General features: G+C 42.3%; 1 protein-coding gene across 1 annotated transcript in view; it reads left to right on the top strand.

The window, feature by feature from the left end:
* The first annotated feature begins 13,950 nt into the window (after positions 1 to 13,950).
* The window catches only part of ntf3 (neurotrophin 3), a 28,866-nt gene continuing 16,486 nt past the window's right edge, over positions 13,951 to 26,330 (top strand). The window contains exon 1 of the mRNA XM_070992174.1: positions 13,951 to 14,072. Within this exon, the coding sequence (XP_070848275.1) occupies positions 14,055 to 14,072 (18 nt within the window). The 5' untranslated portion in view covers positions 13,951 to 14,054. The remainder of the gene's footprint in view (positions 14,073 to 26,330) is intronic.

The raw sequence follows: 26,330 nt of genomic DNA, 5'->3' as shown, positions 1-26,330 counted from the left end.
ACTTTCTGTTCATGTTTTGTTGCCTCTGACATGCAGAGCGACAGATGTTGCTGTGTCGAAGTCAAATAAATAAAAGCCTTGACTGATGGTCTGACACTGTTTATTTGTTCTCCACGCACTTCAGTTAAACCAACGTGAAGACCTGAACAGAAAGTGAGCAGAATCCAAGACACTAAATGATTATTCTGCTGGGCAGTAATGACATTATATTTACATTTTTGACATGTGTAATTAATTGTTTATGTAGGCTGGTGAATGTTTGCAGCACTCAACTTTTGCCTTTCTGGCAGGGTGGGGAATGCATTAAATTAAATGTGTTAGATTAAATTCTAACTGTTGCTTGTTTTGCTCTTAATTTTGTGTGTTGGCACAGTTCGGACGTCTCAACACTTTTGGAATGTCCCTCTAAACATGAAGTCAATTCAAATAAATTCGAAGTGGTTTCTCATTCATGCAAGTCATGTGCATTCCTGTTGGAGCCTCTCCCGGAATGAACTGGGTGAAAGGCAGGGAAACACCTCTGGCAGGACACCAGCGTACGCTCTGCAATGTATATTTTAACAGCAGAAGCATTATATTCAGTTATACCAAATGATCAATGAGACACAAATACATGTGTTTGTCCTCTGTAATAAACACAGAAATGGAAATACTGGCCTTCATGGTGGCTTTCAGGGAACAAAGCATTGTCACGTTTTTACAAGCGACATTTTTCTTTTGGTCACTCGTTCACCCTCTGTGTACAGTGTGTGTGTTTGCATATCTATATTAAATTAAATTAACCTCTATTTACTCAGGGAAGGTTTGCTTAGCACCAGTGCACCTTCAGCAACGCCCTATTTCATACTCACATGCAAAGGCTGCAGCCCAGTATGCCCACACTCTGACGCCCAACTGGAGCTGCTTCTTTAAAGCAGTTCGAGGCTTAGTGCCTCGCTCATGGGGACCCCATTGTGGGAGGGGGGATAATAAGCTGTTCACACTTGGTTGGGAATGTTTTGGCATCTCGAAGTGCATTGTCTTGTATTCTTTCCTGTTTGTCACGCAGTGGGATTATACTTGCATGAACCTCTAAACATGCAGATGAATCCTCAGTTCTCAGAGGGCGGCACAGTCTGGACAGACACGCAACAGAATGCTGATATAACAGTAAAAGTCTCCAATCAAGAAGCAGAACAATCTCATGTAGATAGATTGCGAACAAATATGAAATTTAAAGTTTTGGCTGGACACGAAGCAACTTTAATGTGCTCCCAACACAGTCGGGACATGAGCCACACAACCCCCTCTGCAGCACAAATACCTGGAAAGAGCAAACGCATACACACAAGAGGCAAAACTCAGGGACGCCGTTCACACAGTGGGATGAGAGACAACATGTGATTCTGACATGAGATAACAGCACAAATACGAGGGCCAGTTTACCAAAGTCGAACTTCATTCCATTGAAATGACCATGAAACTTTCACTTTTTTAAAGGAGTAGTTCAGTGAGTGTGCAGTTATAAGAGAAGCCATATCTTCATCTGTATGTTGATAGTGATCTGAATGCAGTTTAGCAAAGCGACATCCACAGGCAGACTAAATAATGCTTCTGAGAAAATGGACTGCAAGACTCAGCAGCTCAATCATCCAAAGAAGTTAAGGAGGAGTTTCCAATTGATTGAAGACACTTGACCCTTCAAAAAAGACAAAATGGAAAAGTGTGCTTTGAGGCTTGTGAAAATCATGATATGGAATTCATTTAATTCACGGCCAAATAATTTTGCATCCCGAGAGAAACCTTTCAAAAGTGGAATAGAAACAAGAGGCGTCAAGTTTGACTTACTGCTTTCAGTGACTCACGCAGGACAAATGCTTTTCTGTCGAAGCGGACCAGACTCAGTGGGCTCGTATCTGCTTTCATAATAGCTTGTAATTTGGAAGCTGTCACCAGCTGAACCCGAGTATACTTTATACGCACAGTCTTCAAAAGGGAAACAGGCCTAAGACTGGCTGAGGATACAAGTTTTGTTGGGGGTGATGAAAGTGCCTGCAGGGTTAGAAATATTCCTAAAAACAAGTAATATCGCCTCATTCTGTTGCCATTTGTTTTTTGTGTTACATCTTAAATCGATGAATTATTTAAATGTGTCATTGAGAACAACAGTTGCTTCAGGATGTGAGATATGTTTAAACTGTATGGCATCTCTTTTAATGAGCTTGATCAGATAATAAAGAGTGCAAGCTGTGACACTGTCTCTGCCTCTGGATACTAGAAATTCTGTTGTCCAAATAAGGACAAAGTAACAGTCCTGTCGAGAACACTTCACTCAGCGGGCCTTTAGGAAAACATTCTTCCAATCGCAAATAGTTTTTAACTCGACATGAAATATCACACATAATTAAAGTGCAATTCCTGATTTATGTCCATGAGCAATTCCTGAATGAGAAGCCCTCTTTCAATAAATTGTGACAGTTTTGCTCATAGGCTAGATTATCTGTTTAGCCTGTTCCTTTGCAGAAATAATAGAAAATAATAAATAATAAAGATGTCAAGTATCTCAAGGTGTGTTAAAAGACTGGAAAACCATACAGAGTGTTACATAAAACAATAAGGGAATGCAGGAAATAAACGGAAACTTCAACCGACAGTAACCTTCAATCAGTCATTATGCTGCTTTTCCCTTCTTCACCATCTACCACCACCACTGTCATCACACCTCCAATCATCCCTGTACCAACTTGTTCTACACAAAAGCAGTCACAGCCTGTTCGTAAACACCTCCAAAGAGCATCTGTGACAACTTCCATGCTCTGGAAAACATGCTGGAAGACTGCCAGTAACATACACACAGTGTATTTTCTTTCAAGGAAGCGCATAATGTGGCCTTTACGGCTCCTGCGCTGTACTGTAGTCCCATCCAATGTTTGTTTAAACAAAGCCTAAAAGCAGGGCGTCCGGGGGGCGTCACACATGAGATTTTGAGCATCACGCACTTTATTTCCTGCATTCTGGCTCAATTCAATTTCATTTCATTCAATTTTAACTACCAATTTGCACTTTTTTGTGCATCAAAGTCCTCTGCTACTCTCAACATGAATGTAAAGGAAATAAACTCTACACTACATGTACATCTTTTGTAGCTATCATAAAATATATTTTTGGCCTGCAGTCCAAATCGTCTCATAAGGGATGAAGTGGCTTAACTTTTGGCAGATTCATTTCTACCAATGCTCAATTGGTTAGTATATTTTATGACATATTATATTCTTTTATGGCGGTATTTGTAAAATAAATCAAATTTCAACCACAAACTCTGATTTAATACTTCTCCGCTATGTCTTGTGAAACTCTTTCTTTTATCATTTCTTGTCATTCCAGCCTTGTGAAGATGTAGTATATGCATTAGAGTAGAGTGTGCATGAAATACAGGACAGAAATCGTCCGTATGATTCAGTAAGAGATGGTACATTTTAATTTTCAATACAAGACAATTCCATATTATATGGGACGTGTGGCAACCCAATCAGTGACCGAGCTAGCTAGTTAACAAGCTTGCTAACAGGAGAGCTTTATTTTCCTTATGTTATGTGATTGTATCTTAGTTAACGGTTAGCTCGTCAGGTACAGCAGTTCACCAACTCGCCTGGGAGTAGCCACTACAACACCAAGTTATGGTTGGGGTTTGAGTGAGATTAGACAATTAGAACTGTTGATTATATTTGGACAAATACTGTGGATTAAAGGTTAAAAGAAAGCAGCATTGTCGGTCAAAGACAGATTTCCAGTGTCTCTGCCTCCTCTCCATCCTCATTCACCTCTTCACTTTGGGTTTGTCCTTCCTCGTCTCTTTTCTAGTACCCATCTTTTCTTTCAATTTCACCTCCTGTCACACTTAGACTCCACTCTTCCCACTCATCCTCCTCTTCCTCTGTCCTCACCGTGCTCCTCGCTCATTTTGCCTTCTTTCCTCCCTCACCTACTTTTTTACCTTCTCTCACTCCATCCCTCCTCCAGCTCCCGTCTGCGTCCCCAGAGAGCAGGATGAATAATGCAGTGTTCTGCTCTGATAATCATCATTGGTCTTTCCTCTGATTTCTCTTTTTTCTGTCTCTTAGTCAGTAAAATATGTCCTTCTCTTTCTTTCTTTCTTTTTTTGGCCTCACTCGTCATAAAAAATGACTTCTGACAGGCACAACTGCGCTCAAGCCAGAGCAGTCATAAAATACTGTAATACAGCTGTTTGTTTTTGGTGTCTATTTCCTCTCAGAGTTGAAGGTTAACGGGGGTGTTGTGTGTTGTACAGATTGCAGAGTCCTTAGAGACACACTTTTTGGCTACATAAATAATCTTTCAGGGCATGAATCTAAAGCTGCCAAAGGAGAGGGACTGTGCAACGCCTTGGTGAAGTTGAAGGGAACTGTTGGTGAGTTGGGATTATTCATTCAAGTGTTGATTTTGTCAGTTTAGATTTCGTGTTTCATGCACAGGGGAAGGGTCAAAGCCATGGTCCAAGTGTGTGTCCGTGAAAACAAAATATCTGACTGGATAGATACCACTCGAGGGAGGAGAGAGGTGCATGTTTTCGTAATTTCTGTGAACTGGCTCTTCAGGAAATAAAGCCACTTATACTGAACAAAAGGTTAGCATAGCAATAATTAAACAAATCTTGAAAATAAATAATTCTCCATCTCATCCTTTATTGTCCTGTGTGTGTGTGTGCTGTTGCAATTTTGAGGAACAAGGGTTAGCATCTAAGAAGAAGAAGAAGGTTAATCAAACTGAGAAAACATATAGTCCCTAATAAAGAACAATAATAACAGATCTATATAAATATCATATATTTGTACAAAGATCATTGTCATTTTATTATTATTATAACACCTAAAAACACGCATATCCAGTCAAGACAGAACAAAAAAAAGGTTGTTGTTTAAACTTTAAGATACATCCTAATACTGAAAAAATAAGAAAAACCCAAATGAAATGTCACCCGAATTCACAGATTTTTTGTCCTTTTTTGCTAACTCACAATATCATACTAATCTGACTCAAAAGACCACGTGTTGTGAAAGTTGTCCACCAGTCTGCACATTCTCTCCGCCCGTAGGTTTTTCTACATTCAGAAACCTGCGTGGAAAGTGGCGGGAGCGCAGTTTTCGTGCGTACGCATGGTTTATTCATTTGGTCCTGGTCGTCTATAATCAGCACCGACTTGGTGCCTGCGTCGACACAAATACACTCGCTCCTTGTGAGGTCTGTTTGTGTTCTGGGATGTTCACCAGCATTTAAGGAGGCTGCTCCTCTGCTAGAACCACGTCCACAGCCATCACTCTCCTCTTCCTCTGTTTATTTGACTAAATGTCTGGGAGGCAGTAGAGCACAGCAGCACCCTCTCCCCCCTTTTCTCCCCCCTTTCACCCTTTCTTCCTTCTCTAATCAAATCCTCTCCTGTGCTTCCTCTCTTCCATCCACTACCTGCTTTATTTAGGTTCCTATTTTTTCCTCTGGGCTGCACAGTGGCGCAGCAGGTAGTGCGCGTGCCTCACAGCAAGAAGGTTGCCGGTTCAATTCCCGGGTCGGGCCTTTCTGTGTGAAGTTTGCATGTTCTTCCCGTGCATGCGTGGGTTCTCTCCGGGCACTCCGGCTTCCTCCCACAGAACAAAAACATGCTCATTACGTTGATTGGGTGATTGGGCCCCTAGGTGTGAGTGTGAATGGTTGTGTGCATGTGCCCTGCTGGCGACCGGTCCAGGGTGTACCCCGCCTCCTGCCCATTGACAGCCGAGATAGGCTCCGGCCCCCTTGCGACCCTGAAATGGATAAGCGGCATAGAAAACGGATGGATGGATTTTTTCCTCCTTTTTATCCCAGTTTCTTCCACTTTCCATCACACCTTCCTTCCACTCTCCCGCCTTCTGCTCCTCACTCCATTTCTCCCTCAGGTGTGTTTATTTTGTGTGCCAGCACACATCTGCCTCTATTAATTCAGAGTATGTGAGTGTGTTTGCATTTATCTTCTTTATGGAGCTTGACTAAGCATGCGTGTGCTGCATTCATCTCTTTTTAATAGGTGGGTGTCCGTCAACAGCGCTTTTTAATTTTCCATGGGACAGAGAGCTGCACGATACGCAGAATGCCGTGACAGAATTGTCCTGTCAATCGCTCCCTGTTGATATTTTCAACAGGAATGGTGTTTGCTGTTGGTGGTTGGGATTGTTCGCTGATGCTTATCACTGTGCAAACAACGAAAGAAGCGCGCGGTGCGTTTGAACAGGCGTGTTTGGATCCCCGTTTAAATCACATGGAATTTACTGTGAACACAAATCTAATCCGTTCATGTAATTTAGGATGTTGCTTGTGATTTCGTCAGGATTTAGTCTGTCAGAGAAGACTAAGTCCCCTTGTTTAAGGTTATCTGGAGAATTCCAACATGGCATCATGTTCCACGCTTAATGGACCAACACCACACTCGAAATGTAGAATCCAGTCAGGTTAATACAAGTTGTATTTATTTATGAGGTGGTTTCGGCTGACAGAAACAAAAAACGAAACGACAGAAGACAAAACAAAAGCAGGAGGAGCAGAGCAGGAGCAGCAGTCCCACAGGAAGCTAGGATGCACCAGGATAGGTAGCTTTACTGCAGGAGACTTGACCATGTGCCCTATCACGGACCTGCAATTAACCCGAGTCGTCGACTTTTGCTTTCAAACGTTCACAAGCCACAGGTGACCTGCACTCAACACATCCAGCAATGGAGGACTGAAGCTGCTGCTACAGTAACAGTCAGCGGTCAAGAGTGAACATAATTTGCAGAAGATTTTTTGTGGGGTTTTTGCAGAATCATGTGTTTTCTATATTCTTGTCTGGCAGTAGGGTTTTGGTGAATGTGTTCAATTTTTTTGTTTTTTATTACTTCTGTAAACAAAAAAAAAAACAAAACAAAAAAAAAGTATAAAGTATAAAAATGTGACTTCATCCCTCTCCACTAAGATACAACAAAGTATTGGGAGTGATGGTATTAATTTGAGTGGTGAGATGAGCAGTGTGGCAGCAAAAGTCTCAGCAGTGCACTGATGGTTTAAGTCCACTGCTGTGATGAAAGGGGTGCACTGGAAATACTGTATGTTGCAGTGGAGGAGTGTGTCACCTGCCTGAACTTGCTTGCAGGCTTTGCTTCAGCTGATTGATGGTCCCAGTACAACAGTAAAGGAATTACTGTTCATCCTTGTTTAGATGATTTAATCATATGTCAAATCACTATTTTTACCTGAATATTTTATCATGTTTCCTCCTACGTACTGTTTCACAACTAATTCATCTGGCTTTGACATTTAGTTTTCAGTGCCTCCACATTTTAAAGACATTACTACTATATTTAAGGATGACAGAGAAAGTCAACTATTTAAAATATATACTCACCACTACCCAATCTCCAGAATAAATGTTGAATTTTACATTTCACCCTTATGTTGTGACAGTGTTGTGGTTATATTCTGGTTAGGATTAGGCAGAAAAGTTCTATACATTCTGGTAATCTGAGCTACCTGACTGATACCTATTACTGATACCTATTGTACATTGATGTGATAGATATGACACGTATCTGTGATTTGCAGAAATGTACAATGCCAAAATTTTATTGGCTGACCTGCCCACCAACAGAGGTCTTCTCAGCCAACGCTAACTGTTTTAATGAAACTGTGCAACCAGGACAGCTGCACTGGGGCAAGTTAAATTACAGTGAGGTTGGGAAGTTCATGAGCAATGTTGGGTTTAACGTTGCAAACTCTACTTAGGAAATTTTGCCGCGGACTGGTCCCGGCAACATGCTGAGACACCGCTAGCCTCTTTTACCACCTATGCAAGAATCACGTCAAACAGAACTAAAGCTGAAACTGCAGGAACAGGCAGGGGCATAATCCAAAATAAACAAAGAAGAAATACAAATTACTGAACTGATAACAAACCGCTGTGGCTCAGGTGAACAGGACGGGCAGGACAAGGGAACAGAAGAAGATGACCTGACAGCTGAAAGAGGGAAAATACACTCATTCAATACACAAGAGAGGGAAGACTAATGAGGCACAGGTGAAACTAATCAGCAATCACAAGGAAGGGAACGAGACAAAGGCAGGAAGTAAAAGAAAACATGAGAGACTCTTTCAACAGAAAACAGGAAATGAATTGCATAATTAAAGATTTGAACATCGATTCTAAATAAAAGGATAAATGCTGTCTGTCAGGCAGCACTGGATTTCAGAAGGACATTTCTGAAGTTATCTGAAGTTTCCCTTTCTCATATTTGCTTCCTTCACTTTTTACCTTTCCTCCTCCTGCGTAATCTTCTTCTCTCAACTCTTTTTTTCCACATCTGTCATCCTCCCCTCCATCCTTCCCATCCTCTCCTCTTCCTCGTCACCCTCCCCTCCCTCAGCTGACTCCTCTTCTCGTCCTCTGCCTCTTCATTCCCCTTTCTCCTCTAAAACTTTTCCCCTCTCCCTCGCTCCTTTCATATTTGATGATTTCACTGCAGCCCAGGATAATAATTACAGTTGTCGTGTCACGTGGGGAGCCCGGGGGACCTGATGGAGATGTGCGTTGCCATTGTGCTCATCAAAAATTGAATACATCTTTTACAGTGATGATGCTGAACGAAAGCTTGGCATTATGGGGCCTCTTATGATGTCATGCTTGTCTATGCTTAGTCATAGAGGGGAGAAAAACAAAATACAGTATGCAGAATATATTCTTCATTTCGTAACATACACAGATAAGTGAAAAGCGGTTCTCAGCTCATCCTTGTTTCATTCTGGCTGACGATTGGTCAACATGGCAGCACATTAACAGAGAAACGCTGACAACTCTCTGCACCAGGGAAGGTAGTTAAGGTCTGCTCAGAAAGTTGCTATATTCTCGCTAGGTGCCAATTTGGAAAAAAAGTCTATAAAGGAAGATGGTCCATCAACAGAACGGTCTCAAATTCGCACGCAAAATGCCTGAGTAGGTATACGACAGTTATTCTGCATCACCTGGTTCCTGAGTTCACAACCTTTGCCACCAACGGCATGTTGCGATCATGTGGAGCAACTCGTAGAAAATGCGTCCTATTACATAAGACGTCCATGTGATAAGATTTATGTTCGTGAAAGTACACACACCCTAAAAAAAAAGGATGGAGAACAAAAGCATTGCAACAGACATAATGATGATGAACAAGAGGATGAATGAGTAACGTAGAATCTGCTAGCAATTATGGACAGGCTGGCCTGATAGCTGAAAGCTGCACTAAGCGCTTCCCAGACATTTACTGGAGGGCGACAGAAACGGCAACATGTTTGTGAAACACACCAAAGTAAAACTACAGGGCTTGATCTTGGCAGTCACCAGGGTTTGCATATAGTGGCAGATTTCAAACTAGTGTAGAAAACTTCATAAGTCCTGCCAGCTATGAGAAACTATGAGCCTGCACACTGGACCTACATTTTGGTGAACGTCATCGCATCTCTGACTGATTTGTTATGAATTTTCAAGTTTTAACTTTAGATGGTTGAGTTTTGCATGGGACTAGACTGATGTGCCAGGTTTTGTTTGTTTTCATGTATGAGAAAGCAGATTTGTTGAAGAAGAAGAAGAAGAAGAAGAAGAAGAAGAAGAAGAAGAAGAAGAAGAAGAAGAAGCTGTTTTGTTTTGTGGTGCTCGACTGAGAGCCATGCCTGCTTTTCCCAGATGTTGAATTTCAGATGCAGTTTCCTCCACTGGTCTGTCTGTGGTGATAAATCAGGTACATCCTGCATGAGCCCAAACACGCAATTTTGAGTGGAACCACTTTTCTTCCATCTCATTGGTGCAAAACCACAGCGTGATCCTTCAGTAAATAAGGTCAAACACAATTTGACTGTTTCTCACGTTTTTAAGAAAGGCCATAAATCTTGAGTAAGTATCCCCCTCAGTGTTTACAACTAAAAACACAAAAGGTTTTAATTAGGGGTGGGGGTAACTATTGTGTTCTGTCAAGCAGGAAAAAAATGTTGTAGCTTAACCTGATGGCTGTCAGGTTTTAAGGATCTGTATCTGGTTCAGATTACTTGATTGTCCATTAAATCTACATGAAATAGAAATTCATATTTGGCAGTGGTCTCTTAGACAATGTCCACTGTACACAGGGGAGGGGGCTTGGGGGAAAGAGTTAAGGTAGGCAAGTTCCAAGGGGTTTAACCTGGTTCTTATTGAGGATGGTCACAGCTGATGTTTTTCTCCAATGATCTTGCTGGCCTCTTTGACAAGCTGTGTCAGTTTGTTCTTTTGCTTTTCTGAGAGACGCCAAAGCGGTGACATGATGTTAAATCTGAGAACACTCTCAGTTACTAATTCAGAATCAGAATCAGAAAGCCTTTATTAGTCCCCCGGAGGGGAAATTTCATTTCAGTTACATCCCGTCCATTGTAAACCATGGAAAAGATGACCATGGAAAAGATGACCATGGAAAAGATGTGATGGCCTCTTAAAGCTCCTCAGTTTGCATCTTTGCATTCTTGTAGATGTAACCAATATTGTCTTGGAAGGTGAGTTTATTGTCTATTACTGTTGACAGATATTTGAAGACCTGCTCCACTTCCTGGCCCTTCACACTGGCCCCTCAGTCTCTGTGACATTATGGTTTAAGAGGGTTTTGGCAAACCAGGAGGCAAGGCTGCTGATGTACCGGCAGTAGGAGGTGCTGTTCATATTTTGTAGGCAGGTAACCAGAGAGAGGACACCGTTGTGTTCATTTGTGTATATTGAAAAAATCAGGGAAGGTAGTACACATCCCTGAGGGACACCTGTAATGAGGACAAGACAGTCAAAAAAAAGTTAATGATGCAGAGACACTGGGGTCATTCTCTCAGGAATTCACTGACCCAAAGGACCAGACTGCAGCTGACGTTCAGGTCACACAGGACCTTTACGAGGAGGTGAGGCTGGCCTGTATTAAAGACAGAGGAGAAGTCCATACAATGAATTCAGGCATGAGCGTTGGCTTTGTCAAGACGTGTCTGGACTTCACACAAGAGAATGAGTGTAGCATCTTCAATACCATGTTTAGCCAGGTCAGCAAATTGCATTGAGTCCATACACTCAGCAGTTTGAGATGAGACTTCTTCATGCATTAGATGCTTCAAACATTTTTAAGTGGAGGTGTGAGAGCAATGGGCTTGAAGTCATGAAGAGAGTTGACATGAGGTGTTTCTGGAACACAGGCGATGGTTGTCATCTTTCAGGTCAGGGGGTCAAAGCTTGATTCGAGGAATATTTGGAACAGTTGGGTGAAAATAGGTCCCAGTTGGGCCACAGTTTCTTTTAGAACCATCCCATGCAGGGTCATGGGGTGTGGGGTCATCCCAGTGCAAACAGTCTCACACTCACCACTGAAGTCCTGCTTATCACATTTGGAATAGGTTCAGATTATTTGAGAGACTGGGGGGGTCATCACACTGCTTCTGCTTTCTGCCCATCATTTTATTCAATCCGCCTCCAGACATCTCAGTTTCTCTTCAACTTTATCCTTAAAATCTGCCTGTGTGTTTTTGATCATGCATCTGACCTTGCTTGTGAACACGTGGTTAATTTATAGGGTAGATTCTGATTGCCTTTGTTTTAATTACAGAGTCTGAACAAAAGTTTACACAACTAGTACTAGTGTCATGATAGAAATCTCTCAGTGGCCTCAGCTTAGACCCTCAGGTCTTCCCCTGAGTCATGTGGCATGAAAACAGCTGATTTGGCCCTTTTTAGTAACTGATGGTTTTCAAAAGTGTTCAAATAAAATCTGCTTTTTTTTACTGTGTGTTTCTTTATATTATCAAGTGTGGATGAGTGGACTAACCATGTGATCCACGTGCACTTGTCGACCTTGAGATACAAACAAAAAAGAAGACCCCCCCCTTCATCAAAACATGGCTCCATAGCACCACCAGGGGTCAAAATCTCCACAAAAACATTTTGAGAGTTTGCCTTTGGAGGGGTGTTTTTTTGCCCTGGGTCAATCTTTTCAGGCAGTGTTTCTGTCAAATTGTGTACAAATCTGCCTTTATGGTTGTGGTTTGAGGGGTTCAAAACACATAATGTCACTAAACTTTCCATAAACATAATCTAAATCCAACCACAATGATTTGATTGGCAGGGCTTTTGCATCTGGCCAGCCTGACATGAGGCCATGCCTGCCAGTCACTTAACCCTCCACAGTTTAATAACATCAGTCCATCTACCACCCACCTGCGCAATTATCAGTCAGGTCAGGTCTTGCCTGTGTGTACTGGCCAATGAGAAAATGTTCATAGCTTTACCAGATGTGCTGTTGAGATTGACAAGAGATGGGGGAAAAGAGACCAGATGTGCAGCTAACAGAGCGCTGCCACATCTGTTTTGCTGTCTTGGGAATCAGCTCAGACACAGAAATAGAAATGTTTGTCCAAAAAGAAATGTAAGCTAAGAATGCAAAAGCTCTGGTTAAGCTTAGACAGCTAGAACTACTGAAGTTAGAGAAAGTTCATGGTCATGGATAAATAAACCAGCATTTTCTGTTTGTTGAAGACGGGATGGGAACTGATGTCCTCAGTGTCAAAGTCTGACACTTTGTAGGATTTTGTAAGACTAGTCAGTCAGGAGATAATCTGATCCATGTCAGATACAGATTTCTGTAGTGTTTGTTTCTAAAGCCCCTAAGAGTCGGGGCTCTGACATCGCAGCCAGAGGATGTTTCACCACCTGAAAGTTCTTTAGACATAGACAAGCATGAGCTGTAACAGATTTATAGGTCCTTCAAGCAAGGCGTTGAACCTGTAAGTGGTATTGAGCTAAAATGAAGCCATCTAACTCCTACTCCACTCAAAAAATGTACAGTAAATGCTATGAACTGGTCAAATGTTAAGCTATGTGACGTGATTCTACACAACTGTATCGACTTCTAAAATACAAATGTATAGAAATAATGACAGTGAGTGAGTGAAAACATTATATTTCATTTATTTATTCTTCAAGCTTTCAGCCAAACCAGTTCCATTCCACCAAGCTGGTGTGGCTGAAGATTCATTCAGTAAACAAGGACCTTCTGGCTGAGAGGCATCACACAGTGCTTACATGTAGCCACGGTCTCATTTTCTCAATTTATCCCACCAGATATCAATTTAGATGACAGTTAGTTAAAAAAAAAAAAAAAAAAAAGAAGTAAGACACATAAAGGCTCTCTAAAAATGAAGACGCTCTGACAGACAGTATGGTGAGTGATTTTTAGAACTTGAAAATGATAGTTGGTCATATGCATTAACAAAGCTGCATTCAACTGACCAACCAGTTTACTCAGAAACTGGGACATTAAGTCGCTCAACTTTAACTTTTCTTCGTTCTTTCTAAGAAGGTTTCTGTGACTTTTACTCTATCTTTACGTCACAACAACTTAACTTTTGCAGTTTGCTTCCATATCTTTAGTATAAAGGGAGTTTAGTGCACATGTATCTCTGTTAATCAGTGGGTATAAACTAATTTATGTCTATATTCCTATAGAACAAATATAATTCATTAAGTTTGTTTTTTAATTTCTTAAAAGAATATAGCCCTATTTGACTTGAAACGGTCAGTCTTGCCGAACTTGCCAAATGTCAACCAGCACTACAGAAAGACGTATGGTTGCATCAGTCACGCACACGCATACGCAAGCACAAACACACACGCACGTTCCTAATTCGGTGTCCTAATTCATGTCAGCAGGCTTGCTCCGCTGACAGACAGTGGCAGCATGCATGCAGGTCTTTGCGGCAACATGCGCCAAGAGCCATCTGTCCTGTAACAGAAAGAGCGGCGTAGATTATGTTGTCGAGAGAGAGCGAGAGAGAGAGGAGAGAGAGAGAGAGAGAGAGAGAGAGAGAGAGAGAGAGAGAGAGCTTTACGCACACCCTGATCCTCTCCACACAGAACCAGTGTGGCGCACAGACCTGCGGCAGCCCTCGGAAAGTGGGAAGTTTTCGCCAAAGGATTCTGTCTAAAAATTAATCACCTTCATGTCGACTCTGTTGGATACTAACCTGCCGATGCTATGGTTACCTTTATTACGGTAGGAACTGCTTTAATTAGTTTACTTTGGTACTCAGTGGGTCATTTATGTGGCCGATGAACTGTTATTGCGGAATTTGACACGAAAGAAATGACAGAAACTGACCCAAAGTGTTTAGTATGTTCATCAGACTTTTAAAGATGCCAAAGACTGACAAAGTTGCATGAAGTGCATGAAATCGTGTGATGAGCAGCTTCGGAACTGCTGCAGTTAGAATTGAAGCTTGAGTAGCTTTTTAAAAAGTTTTAGAAACTGAATTCAGCACCAGGGTGGCGTCTGAATTGGTGCTCCACATTAAATATTTACTTTTAGTATAAAAGAAGAGTGTCATGATATGTTCAAGAACTCATTTCTTCCCCTGAAATTTAGCTTTGGCAGGTAAAACAAAGTAGAATGTGACGCAACGCTGTGCGCTGCTTGAAGGCAAACCAGTGCGAACAAACTCACTCCTTCTACGCGTCTGTGTGTGCGCGCGCGCGCACAGGTAGACAAAAGGGTTGGGTCTTTCCAAAGCTAGTTTACGCACACCAACATGAGAGGCTGCCGCTGTTTTCACTCGCACTCGGGAGTGTTTCTTCTCTCCAAGGCGTGTGCGGCGCATTGGAGGGAGCGGGACTGGCTGAATGCGCACGGGAACGGTTCAGATGAGGTTCAGCTTGTATTTTTGGATTACCGACGCGCTAATTGCGCCTCGGCTCACTGTTAGAGGGAGTGAAAGCTGATATGTCACCGTTGACTCCCAGCACAAAGGCGCTGAATCCTTTCCCTCCCTGTGCGTTCTCAGCCCCGTGTGCATGCGTGCTTATTTGTTTGTGTATGCATGCACACTATAGCCTGTGTGCGCATGAGGCGGAGAGGGTGAACGGCCTCTGTGCGCGCAGAGGCCCTCTCCAGCGTCTTCTGCAGCCCTACGCTCTCCCAAATTTGCCTTCTTAGATAAATGCAACTAAATAATTTACGATTTTTGGAACGAATGAGGACACAGCAATGCTACGTGTGTCAGTGACTATCAGCACAAGATTATGTGTATTTAAAACTGTGAAAGTTACACATTTCTCCACTTGGAAATACAAACTTTTAAAGACAAATGAGCCAAACAGCCCAGTAACCCAAAAATACTCGTGCTTTGTGTGCGCGTGCATGTCCGTGCGTGTGTGTCCAGTCTGATAATATGAATTGGAAGCAATTCCGCGTAATGGCCTGGGCAGTGCTGCGGTGCAGTTGGCTATGTCTGTTAATGACATGTGGTCTGGGCAGCTTTGCGTAATGGCGCGCATCGGTGGGCGTCTTGAGCCTTTGGTGGATTCTTTCCCGCTGCTGTGGGAGTCCACTCGTGTGTGCGTGCATGTGTTGGAGTGTGCGCATGAGGCGGAGGCCGCTGGAGCAGCTGTTGCAGCGGCGGATTTGACGCAGAGCCCCTCCTGACATGCACAGGCACACAGCAGGACAAGGAAATTAGGGCGCAAGGAAGGAGGCGAGAGGCAGGGGCCGGTTCCATTCTGTAACTCCCTTTATGGGCACTTGAGTCAAAAATGGCCTCCCAGGCACCCTGAGATAGGCTTTCTACTACAACTGTGGGCTTTTGCATGTTAGAGCTCAGAGTGCAGTGCAGCTGCAACAACTCAGAACTCACAACTTTAACAACATTCATTTCGTGTTTTACTGCAGGAGAAAAGACAGAAATTAGGAGTGAGGGGTGTGAACAGATTAGGGGCTGGGCTCCAGGAAAACAAAGTAAATAAGGGTAGACAGGGGCCAAAATGGCTCCCAGGTGGCTGATAATGTTACTATGGAGAGTTTCTGTTGTCTGTTTTGGCTCTGCATTCCATCCTTTTTGTGCTTTCGTCCATCCAACTTGTTTCCTCTATCTGCTTTAATCTTCTCTCCGTGCAGCAGTTTCATTTGTTGCCCCAATTTCTTTTATGTTGCAGTTCTTGTCTAGCAACACCATATGACAGAAGTAAACAACATCAAACTGAGCCTCAAGGGTTGCAATGCAGTTTTGACTCTTAACACGCTGGTTTAAATTCCCAGACAAACAGAGGAAATGGAAATGTGTGAGGGGAAGATGACCGTAACTATTGAAGTACCAGTGAGAAAAGATGACTGTCAACACAAATTCAAGATTCAAGATTCAAGAAGCTTTATTTATCCCGAGGGAAATTGCTGTGCAGCAGTTGCGATACAAAGTGTAGAAGTAGTACGAGTAAGAGGATAGATAAAACACACAACTAAATGCAACAAAGTGCAAGGCACAATTAGAATAATATAGCATGAATAAGGTGAAGAATAACGGAGTAACTAAACACACTAAAATGCAACACTGAATGCAACAAAAGACAGTTAACGTAGGTATATATAATATACAACAATACGCACTGCGACGGTAGTTGCATGAATTGAAATATAAACTGAAATATGAGAATTGAATATAAATGAAATATAACAAGTACAGTCTAAAAAGAAGTAAAATGTAAATGTAAATGTAAATGTCAAAGATCAAGGCTGAAATATGTCTTAAATGATACGCACTGCCCCTGGGAAGATGTCTCATAAGGCGTCTGTTCATGCAGTATCGTACAGTCTCATGTTGAAGTATCTGTGCTTGGAAGCTTGACTTCCCTTTTAATTTGTAATGCTGGTCAATGGATTACAGCATTAGCCACACACTTAACAAGGGAAAGGCAGCTGCGGTGGATCGTTGCTGTCATCCCATCACAGATGTTTCATTCATATGGGTTCATGACACCTCTAAAGGGACTGAGTGGAAGTTCTAATGTCCTTGAGCCTCCCTGTTCTGAAAATCTATTCATTCAACATGTGATCTTTCACATTTCTTCACCTCTCCACATGCTGTGGCAATATGTGTTATTCGGTTTGCACTTCAACTTCAAAACAGCTCATCGAGATTGATTATGTCACTGTTAGCAAGACAACGGAGGGAGAGACAAGCCAGGTGAACAAAAGAAGGTGACCCCTCATGCTTTAATCCAGCCCTGCCAGAAGGTGGTCGCTGGTTGTTAGAACTCAGATGTCAGACTGTAGGCAGATCACCATCACCTGTTTGGAATAAGACATGTCTAAAAAGCCTATATGAACACACTGGCTGTTCAGAGATGGAAGGCAAAATCCACGGTTCTGATTCGGGGTAGTCAGTAGCAGCATCAAGTGGAGATCACCTGATTTTGGCACTGATCCAGATTCATGTCAAGGGACTTTTATTTTCAGTTACGCTCCATTTTTGGAAAATCTACTCGAACATATCCAAATCATCCAGTCACCAGCTTTGCATTAAGATCAAATCAAATTTAGAGCACAACTGCACCGTGTGCTTGATGATGTGCCTTTTACATCAACTTGTCCAAAGAAGACAAAGTTGGTGAGAGTGAACAAAACACTGGAATTGTGAAATTGCTACGTCATATCACAGATGTTTTCTCCAGTCATGTCACATTCAAACACACCAACAGGAACTTCCGCCTTCCCTGAGGTGCATCATCACCCCTCTGCAGCTCTACAAGCACTTAGCGGATGTCTCTTGCAGGTTGTTGCTGCTTTTCAAGACACTGAAGGGTTTTGTAATTAAAGTCGAGTGGAGCTCAAGTACTTTTCGGATAGATTTGCGTCAAATGTGGTGTTTGCAAGGCTACTGGGATTAAGCACCTAAAGGGTTAGTCGGACCTTTTTCTAGCAAGTTAGTGAACACGAGTGACATTACTTTACAAGGTGTGTGTGTACTGAAGTCCTTTAAACCTGACTTAAACCTAAATACTAAGAGATTCTGTGAAGTGATGTGAGTAAACTGCAGGTCTGTGCTGCTTCATTCCAAAGGGATGAGAGAGGCAAAGCTGTTGGTGAGCTCAGCTTGTGTTTAGGACCAAGGCTTTTTTTCTGCACTCCCCTTCCTCCTCTGTGTGGATCAAGCTGTTGCCCTCATCCTATATGGTTGCAGTTTCACAGCCCTGCCTGCTCCGGGATGGTTTACACATTTAGCGGAGTGTTTATACGCTGCACATTCTTATGGCTAGTTAGAGCAAAACATACTGTAAGGATCTGGATCAGTCAGCTTTCCGTGCAGGGAGACAGAAACAACACAGTGCTGAGAAGCAGTGAGCAGAAACACACATAATCATGTCAGGACGCTCATTTAGGGAATTCATTCCTTTAACCTTTAACCTAAACTGCTTACCTTCATGTAAACGATCCTGAATCGTAACTGAAGTCCTAGCACAGCTCTAATGAAGCAAAAGTTTCAGCATCTTTCCCACAATGCCCCGACAGAGCAGATAGAGATCATGTGGTTTCAAGGTGAGGCCCGGCTGTCATATGACAGCTCAGCCCTCCCCTTTCTGTCCGACCCGGTAATCTGCCTCTCTGTCTCAACGATTTTCTTTATCTCCCTCACATTCACTGTCTGGATCTTTACGTCCCTCATCTGTTGCCCGCTTTCTTTACGTCCCCCTCTTCATCTCCGACTCTCCCTCCCAGCCTGTTTTTCTTTTCACTCTGTCTGTTTCCACATGAAAAGGGAGACTCAGTGACCTCCTGATAGCGTCCTGATCCTGATACAGCTGATCACTGATAGTGTTGACTCGGCTGAATTCCAGTACAAGCCTATCTTTCATTTACTTATATGCCTCTACAGATCTGGCTATTATTCTATGTAGATTATAACTGAGCCATTGATCTATGTTGATGTGCAGCATTTGATTACTTTAGATCCACATTACCAGACATCTCAAGCCTAGATTATGTCTGGACGTTGCTGGAGTGTATTTAAACTTTACAGTAAAATAGATGAATGCAGAGAAATCACATGTCTTGTTTAATCCTATCAAACTGACAGCGCACATCTCTGGCAGCTTCCTCTCTGTCCACCAGCATGCTAACGATTAATTTCTGGGAAGCAGGTCACTAATCAAATTGACTGCTTCCTGATTGATTTGCAAGTTTCCTGCCTTAACTCATACAATTTTTTTTTTATTTCTGCATGCAGGTCCTATAAATCCTTGCTGATCAGTTTTGTAGTTAATCTTGTTAATTAACTAATTAAACTAATTAATTTGTTCCAATGCATCTCACCTGTGAAGGTGCATTGCAGGTTTGATTTTATCTGTATTCAATACGTTTAGCTTTTTATGCAATTAAAATCCACTTAACTCTAAAACATATTTACAGAAACTGGAAAGTTGCTTCTGTGTTTAATGTATTAAGTAGCGGAAGAAGTATTCAAAAGTAAAGGGCCAATACATTACAAGGAAATGTCCTGCATTCAAAATCCTCCTGAAGTGAAAGTACAAGAAACTGTTTGCTACTCATAGAAATGTGAAATGGAAACCACCAGTTTAACATTCAACAGTGCATTGGATTTTCTGGACCACTTTTTTAAATGTAAATTCTTAACCTGAAAAGCAACAAGTTCCTGCAGCTGTCAGATGCGGAAATGTAATACAATAAAAAGCACAATATTTCCCTGTGGAGTCTGGTGGAGTAGAAGTATAAAGTAAAACGTGACCATAAATGGAAACACTAATCAAGTACTGTAACATTGCACTCACATACACACATTACCAACTTATCAACTGTGCTGCTGGATGATATTTAGTGATAATATTAGATTAGCATCAGGGGGCAATTTCCATTCAGGTGATTATTGTTTCCTAACTATCATTCACTATGAAACTACAACCAAATTCAGATTAGTCTGTTTCAGCAGTGATTTACACCGAGTTGCTTTTTATTAATCTGCAAAATAAAAGGCATGGAGACGATGTTTTGGCCACTAGTTGAAGTGGAAAAAGCTGGAAAACCTGCTTTTTGTGAAAGGACTCTTGTGTTTCCTCCTTGTTTTACACAGATGATTCCGTCACAGCGGTAATACCAGAGAGGCTGTTTTTAAAATACCTGTCACAGATGGTTTGGCCGATACTGTTGTATAATCACAGCTCGAACAGAAGGGAGCAGCCACCTTCATTTTCTTCTTATGGAAAGAGATGCCTGTAGGTGACATCTGTGAGGACCGATGTGTCAGGTTCGTGGCCACCTTTGATATTTGAGCTGACAGATGTTCAGACAGCCTCGGGGTGAAACCTGCAGCTTTGAGTCTAAACCACACACACGCACACACAATCCCTACCTGTCCCCACATTTAGTTAAACTCTAACCCAAACATGAGACTAATCCTAACTTTAATCTTCACCCTAAAGACAAAATCCTAACCCTAAACTTAGTCCTTGAGGAAGTTAGGACTGTTGTTGAAAAATGTCTTCAAATCATATATTGTTGCTGTCTGATGGGAACCACGTATCTCCAAATTGTCGCCTTTTCATGCGCTAAGAATAACATGGATGCATAAAATTCAAATGGCTCTATTGGCTTGGCCATGAGCTGATGCAGTATCGCCAAAGTGCTCTTCAAATACTGACAGTAGTAATGTAATCTGTCAAAGATAATGCACTTGATAGCCCTCATTGATTTAAAAAGTGTGCTGGTGTGGTGTGGTCATGTGGTTGGAGGCTCCCACATCTGAGACGTCAGAGTTGTATTTTTTTAATTGGTGCAGAAACAAAATGGTAGTGACTTTACAGCAATAATAGCAATGGGGATAAATATAGTGGAAATCTATATATCTTTATATGACACGTGTTTATATGTATGATTGTGTGGACAGGAGAGGTTGTTACCTGGGTGAGGATGTGTTCGTGTGTGTATGTATGTATGTAAAGTCCTGGAGGAGGGATTGTCTTGGATTAGTCGGGGCTTGTGTGGGTAATGTGTGTGCGTGTGTTTGGTTGTTTGTATGAAAGGTATCAACATGTGTCTTCAGTGATCCTGGTCAGGTTGGCGTGTGGAGTAAGGAGTATGACGCATGGCAGAGAAAAGAAAGAACACGTAGTTGAATGATATGTTGCTAATCAATATGATTTAACCACTAATAACACATTGATGAAAATAATAGAATATACTCAAGTAGTTATTATGGCCAATACTGTTTAATAATATGAGGTTCATATAGCAATGAGGAATGAGGCCAGACTGGGCCATCGGAGAGGCGAGTGACAGGCCCCCCTGCAGCAACACCACTGGAAGCCCCAGCGGGAGACTGGGAGGGCAGGTCAGTGAAGGGATCCCCTCCCATCCCCCTTTAGTTTATTTATTTATTTGATTTTGCATTTGCTTTGGCCGTGCACAACCCAGAGGAGGGCGCTGGTCCATTGCAGGTTTTATGAGCACTAAGACTGCAGAGTTGTGTATGTTGGTGTGATGATGATGATGATGATGATGATGATGATGATGATGATGATGATGGGTGGGCAGCAGAGGCATTTATGTTGCGTTTTAAAATCTAAAAGAACAGATGTTATTGCTCCTTGTTTTAAACCAACACGGGTTCCCTGTCAAAGAGTGGATTTCATACTCCTTGCTCAGTGCTGTGCCTGGTCTTCCCGCAGCTGCATCCCTGCCTTTTGGCTTTGTTTCATCACTGAATAGGAGGCTACCGCTGTTGCGACGCATGTGTTCGTCCGCTCACAGAGTGGATATCCCGCTGAGAGTCTTTACTGGAGATGACATTAACATTATCTTTACTCTCAACAGGATCCACTGGCATCAGACAGCTCATATGTTGTTTGCTTGGCCTTGCATGCTGAAAGGGTTGGGAATCCTGATGTCCCTGCTTAGTCGTAATCTGTAGACTAGTGTGTCTCCAAAGCATCAGCTAAATTAGTCATAAAAAAACGGCCAAGATCAACTCAACCCAACAACTATTTCATGTATTTTTATGACTTCAACTGTGTTTGTTTCGTGGTTTCATTAAGGTTTAAGGTTTCCCATCAAAGCATGAATTAAGAATGCAGGATAGATGGTAAAACAATTAGTAAAACCAGAGCAAAGGAAAAGTATCATTTTGGTACTGAAGTGCATAATTTCTTGCCACAGTGCGTGTGGAAGGACAGCTGCGGTTACTTTGTTTCCATCTAATAAGCATTGCAAAACACAAATGACGAAATGGGCATCGTATGTGGGAAAAGCACGATCCTCCTTTGTACTGGAAATGCATTGCATGACTCGCAGAGAGCCTGAACAGTTAACAGAGCTGTTAACATCATGCGAAGGCAAATGAAGGCCTCACGGCAAATTCTAATACCTGCATACATTCAAATGTAGGAATACGGTAAACAATAGTGCCATGGGTGCTCAGTGTTTAACGTGACAGCCTGAGTAGTGCAGCTCTTTCCTCTGCATGTCAGTGTTTTTCCATGCCTGGTCCTCAGGATATACATTTCTAGCACTTCTCTTTCACCAAATGAAAGAGTAAGCACTTCTTTTTTGGAGAGACGGTGTGCAGAACTTTACATGCCCAGACAACCTTTCAGCAGGAGAATAATTGGGGTAAATTAGTGGCACTCTGATGATATTCCAAGCACTACACTGGGGGGCAGCTGCTATTTCACATTCACATTATCACCAGTGTACTAGTTGCAACAAGGAGCTTCGGCCGACTTACGTATGCACTTGCATTTGCAGAAAACATCCGTGATAGAACCTCAGAGTAGAATGTGACTAACTTGGAAGCATGCAAAGTATACTGGGAATGGAGCAGAGTGCAGAGATGATCTGATAATTTAACATTGTTTGTGGTATCTGAACATAAAGAATGCATTCAGTGAGGTTATTGATTTGTGTGTGTGTGTACTCTTAGATAGTCAGTGTATGGCATTAATTCCTAAACATGTTCCTGAACATTCAATGAAGCTGTAAATTCCTGGCAATTCATCACATCACTCTCCAACCTCTAGTTGTGCAGACGTTGCACTCGAAACGAGAATGTCAGCGTGACAGTGGTGCTCGAGGAAGAGTCAGGGGATCACAAAAGTTATTGAGTGACCGTCTATCAGATAGACTGACTTTGCCATCACTAAAGCCATTAGCATGGCTACAAAGTCTAGCTTGTGCATGCAGAAAGCTCTCTTTGACTGCGTTCGTAATGCCATGTGACCCCCGAGCCTCAGATGAACAGAAATAAAACTGCACCTCATTTTTCAGTAAGGACATCATGGCGATGTGACACAGCTTGATGCTAGTCATACATAGCTAAATATGTGAATCCAAATTCAACTCAGCAGACTTATCAAAGTTTTGGCTGCTTGGAGGACTGGTGTTGGCACAGAGAAGACGGTAACGAAAAGAAAGATAAATAGCAACTTGATTGTTTTTTGGACAGACTCCTCACTTTCTCCCGAATGCTCGCATTGTAAACAAAATGGGACAGAAATGGATTCTTTTTTTTTTTGGTCAATTTAATATTGCCATCCTGGTGTGACAGGAGCCGTGATGTGTCCCAGGATGACCAGATTATAAAAGCGGGTCCATGTGGTTGTTGCGTTGTGAAAGTATTTAAGTGCTGGTTTGGATGGCGAAGGCTGCAGCGTGCTCTGTGAGAAAAACACAACATCCTGTCTCAGACAGTGCTGTAGGCGCCAAGAACATCAGGATGGACAAAAACGCTAATTTAACACAGTGGGCTTGACAGGAGCCTGCCAAAATATTCTTAGAAACTCTAGCATCATTCTCTTGGAAGTGATGACAATTTTATTCTTCTATCATTTCTTCCAGAAGAGGTTTGTTTTTGACACTTACGTATTTTGACAGGACAGTGTAATGCATGTTTGGAAGGCAACCCTCATATCCTCAAACAATCCTGTCAACACTCGGCTGTTTGTGGTGGACTGAAAAATTTTGCTTCTCACCATTCACAAGCTGAGAGATGCTGAGGAGCAAAACTGTGAAATACTAGAGATTCTTTCATTTGGTAAATGAAAATAAAACCGCATTGACAGCCAAGTAGCTAACAAAGCGGCATAGCTCTCTACTGTGGGAGATCAAAAAGATAAAGCGCCCGAAGAGTTTCATTCAGATAACCGTTGTTTACTTTTAGCAATGTCTGCTCTGACAGCGATGAAAAGCACAGAATCGAAACACAGTGTTCGTCTTTCAAGAGCAAATTGTATCATTCCGTATTGACTGATTGTACAACAAGGCTCTAGTCAGGATTTGTCTCCTGGATTGAGATGAAAGGTATCTGAGGACAAGGCGCTCACTTTCTGCTGCTGCTTGAAGACATCTTGCTTTTTGAATCCTCACTTTGTGTATGGAGAAGAGTTGTGGATGGGAACCAAAAACGGTGCCAGCGTCGAATTTGAGCCAACAGGAACGAATCTGACGTCTGTGACATGCAGTCGGTGGAACATTAGGCTTGCCTCTCTGTAGGTGTCTGGTAAAGTGAAGCAAAGAAGGTGCCGCCGTTTAAGTTGTGACTCATCGAGAGACCTTTGCCTCAAAATAGTTGTTTTGGGAGCCTGAAACATGTTGAAATATTGATGAATTTCAGCCAGTGAATGTTTTACAGTGTAAACACACGTGCACAGACATGTAACATATCAATTGGTTCAGGGATGCTTGTATCCTGAGTGCTCACAGTACAGTTTGTGCAGGTGTTTTTAGAACTGGCCGGAGCAAACTAATGATGACCTTCAATGACAGCATTCACCCCCAAACCCTTATCACTTAAACCTAACCCAAACTCTATCACCTCAAAGTAAAACCCAGTGAGGGTCAGTGAAATGTTCTGACTTTGGGACGATGTCCACACAAGCCACATTTTTGTGAACTTTTAGTGATACTAAAGAGAGTCTCCATTATTTGTAATGGTGGCCATGTTGGGCTGCACGGTGGCGCAGCAGGTAGTGCGCGTGCCTCACAGCAAGAAGGTCGCCAGTTCAACTCCTGGGCCTTTCTGTGTGAAGTTTGCATGTTCTTCCCGTGCATGCGTGGGTTCTCTCCGGGCTTCCTCCCACAGACCAAAAACATGCTCATTAGGTTGATTGGTGACTCTAAATTGCCCCTAGGTGTGAGTGTGAGTGTGAATGGTTGTGTGTATGTGCCCTGCGATCGGCTGGCGACCGGTCCAGGGTGTACCCCGCCTCCCGCCCATTGACAGCCGAGATAGGCTCCGGCCCCCCCGCAACCCCATGCGGATGGATGGCCATGTTGCTGCAAGTGACAATAACAGGACAGTGATAAATAATGAAAAATTAACAGTATTGCTAGATGAGAAGATTAAGTAATCAGCGAACTGATCTGTAATGTCCCTTAAACAACAATAGTGATCTAAGCTTTGTTATTAGCTAACAGAAGCCATCATAAGCCACTGGTGACAGCATGCAAAACGAGGTTGTGACAGCAAACTGTATCGATGTGTTTCACTGTTCATGAATTCAACAATTAATTTGTAAGAAGAAGAATATCATTTCCTCTTTTAAAAGTTACAGTGGGAAGTCGCTGGAAGTATAAAATGACAGTAAACACACGTACGCTTGTGCACAGCTTTGTCAAAGTTTGAAGCATTCCTTTGGAAACACAACCCATAGGTCTGGCTATGATTTCCACCATCTTCCCTTAACAGTGCGATACACTGGTGTGAAAAAAAACTCATTTAGGTTCTGAGTCAGATGACAAATAGTGCCGGGGAGAACGAAACAGCAGAGCAGATCCTACCATGAAGAAATCCATCTTGACTTTTGTTCCAGAAACTCAGTAATTGTTGTTTGCTGAGGCGCTTGTAGTAATTTTGTGCCGTTCGTTCTTCATTTGTCACTAAGGGGAAGGTTGATCATGTGTGCTGCATGTGGCACATTACATTAGACACTCATTTGATCCTTAGCTAATCATGGTTTGAGAGTTTATTAGAAATACAAGTAGGAGATATGGAGTTTAATTTGAGGGCTCTGATTTCTCCCACTTGGCATCAGGCACATCATGTGCTTCGTTAAAACAAACACTGATGTGAAAAGTTTAAGGGAGGAAAAAAAAGTTCATCCTCGATAGTTATCGACTTTAATATCGCTAAATTCCTTTTTTGTTTTGCTCATGAGGTCATCTGCTATTCTGTGAAATGCCAGGGGTAAAAAATAGCAGCTGGACCACAAGGGTCCGTATCAAAACTTACTTCAGGAAATCATTTTGCGACTTATTCATTGTTGAAACGTCTAGTATTTGCTGAAAACCTAAAAAGCAAAAACACAGTCAGCCTGGAGCTTTTTTGGGGGCCCTTGGAGTTGTAGGGCTCCGGGGCACTTCCACACTGCCCGGTTGGTAATCCAGCCCTGGTCCCTGGACCATTAATCCAGGAAATACTACCATCTCACACACACATGCACACACACACACTGGAGCAAGGTCAAAGCCACTGTTGAGCTC

Source organism: Chaetodon trifascialis, chromosome 22 (assembly GCF_039877785.1).
Source record: "Chaetodon trifascialis isolate fChaTrf1 chromosome 22, fChaTrf1.hap1, whole genome shotgun sequence".
In the NCBI taxonomy this organism is placed as follows: domain Eukaryota; kingdom Metazoa; phylum Chordata; class Actinopteri; order Chaetodontiformes; family Chaetodontidae; genus Chaetodon; species Chaetodon trifascialis.
The sequence above is the reverse complement of the archived record's forward strand: the minus strand, read 5'-3'. Positions and strand labels throughout refer to the sequence as shown.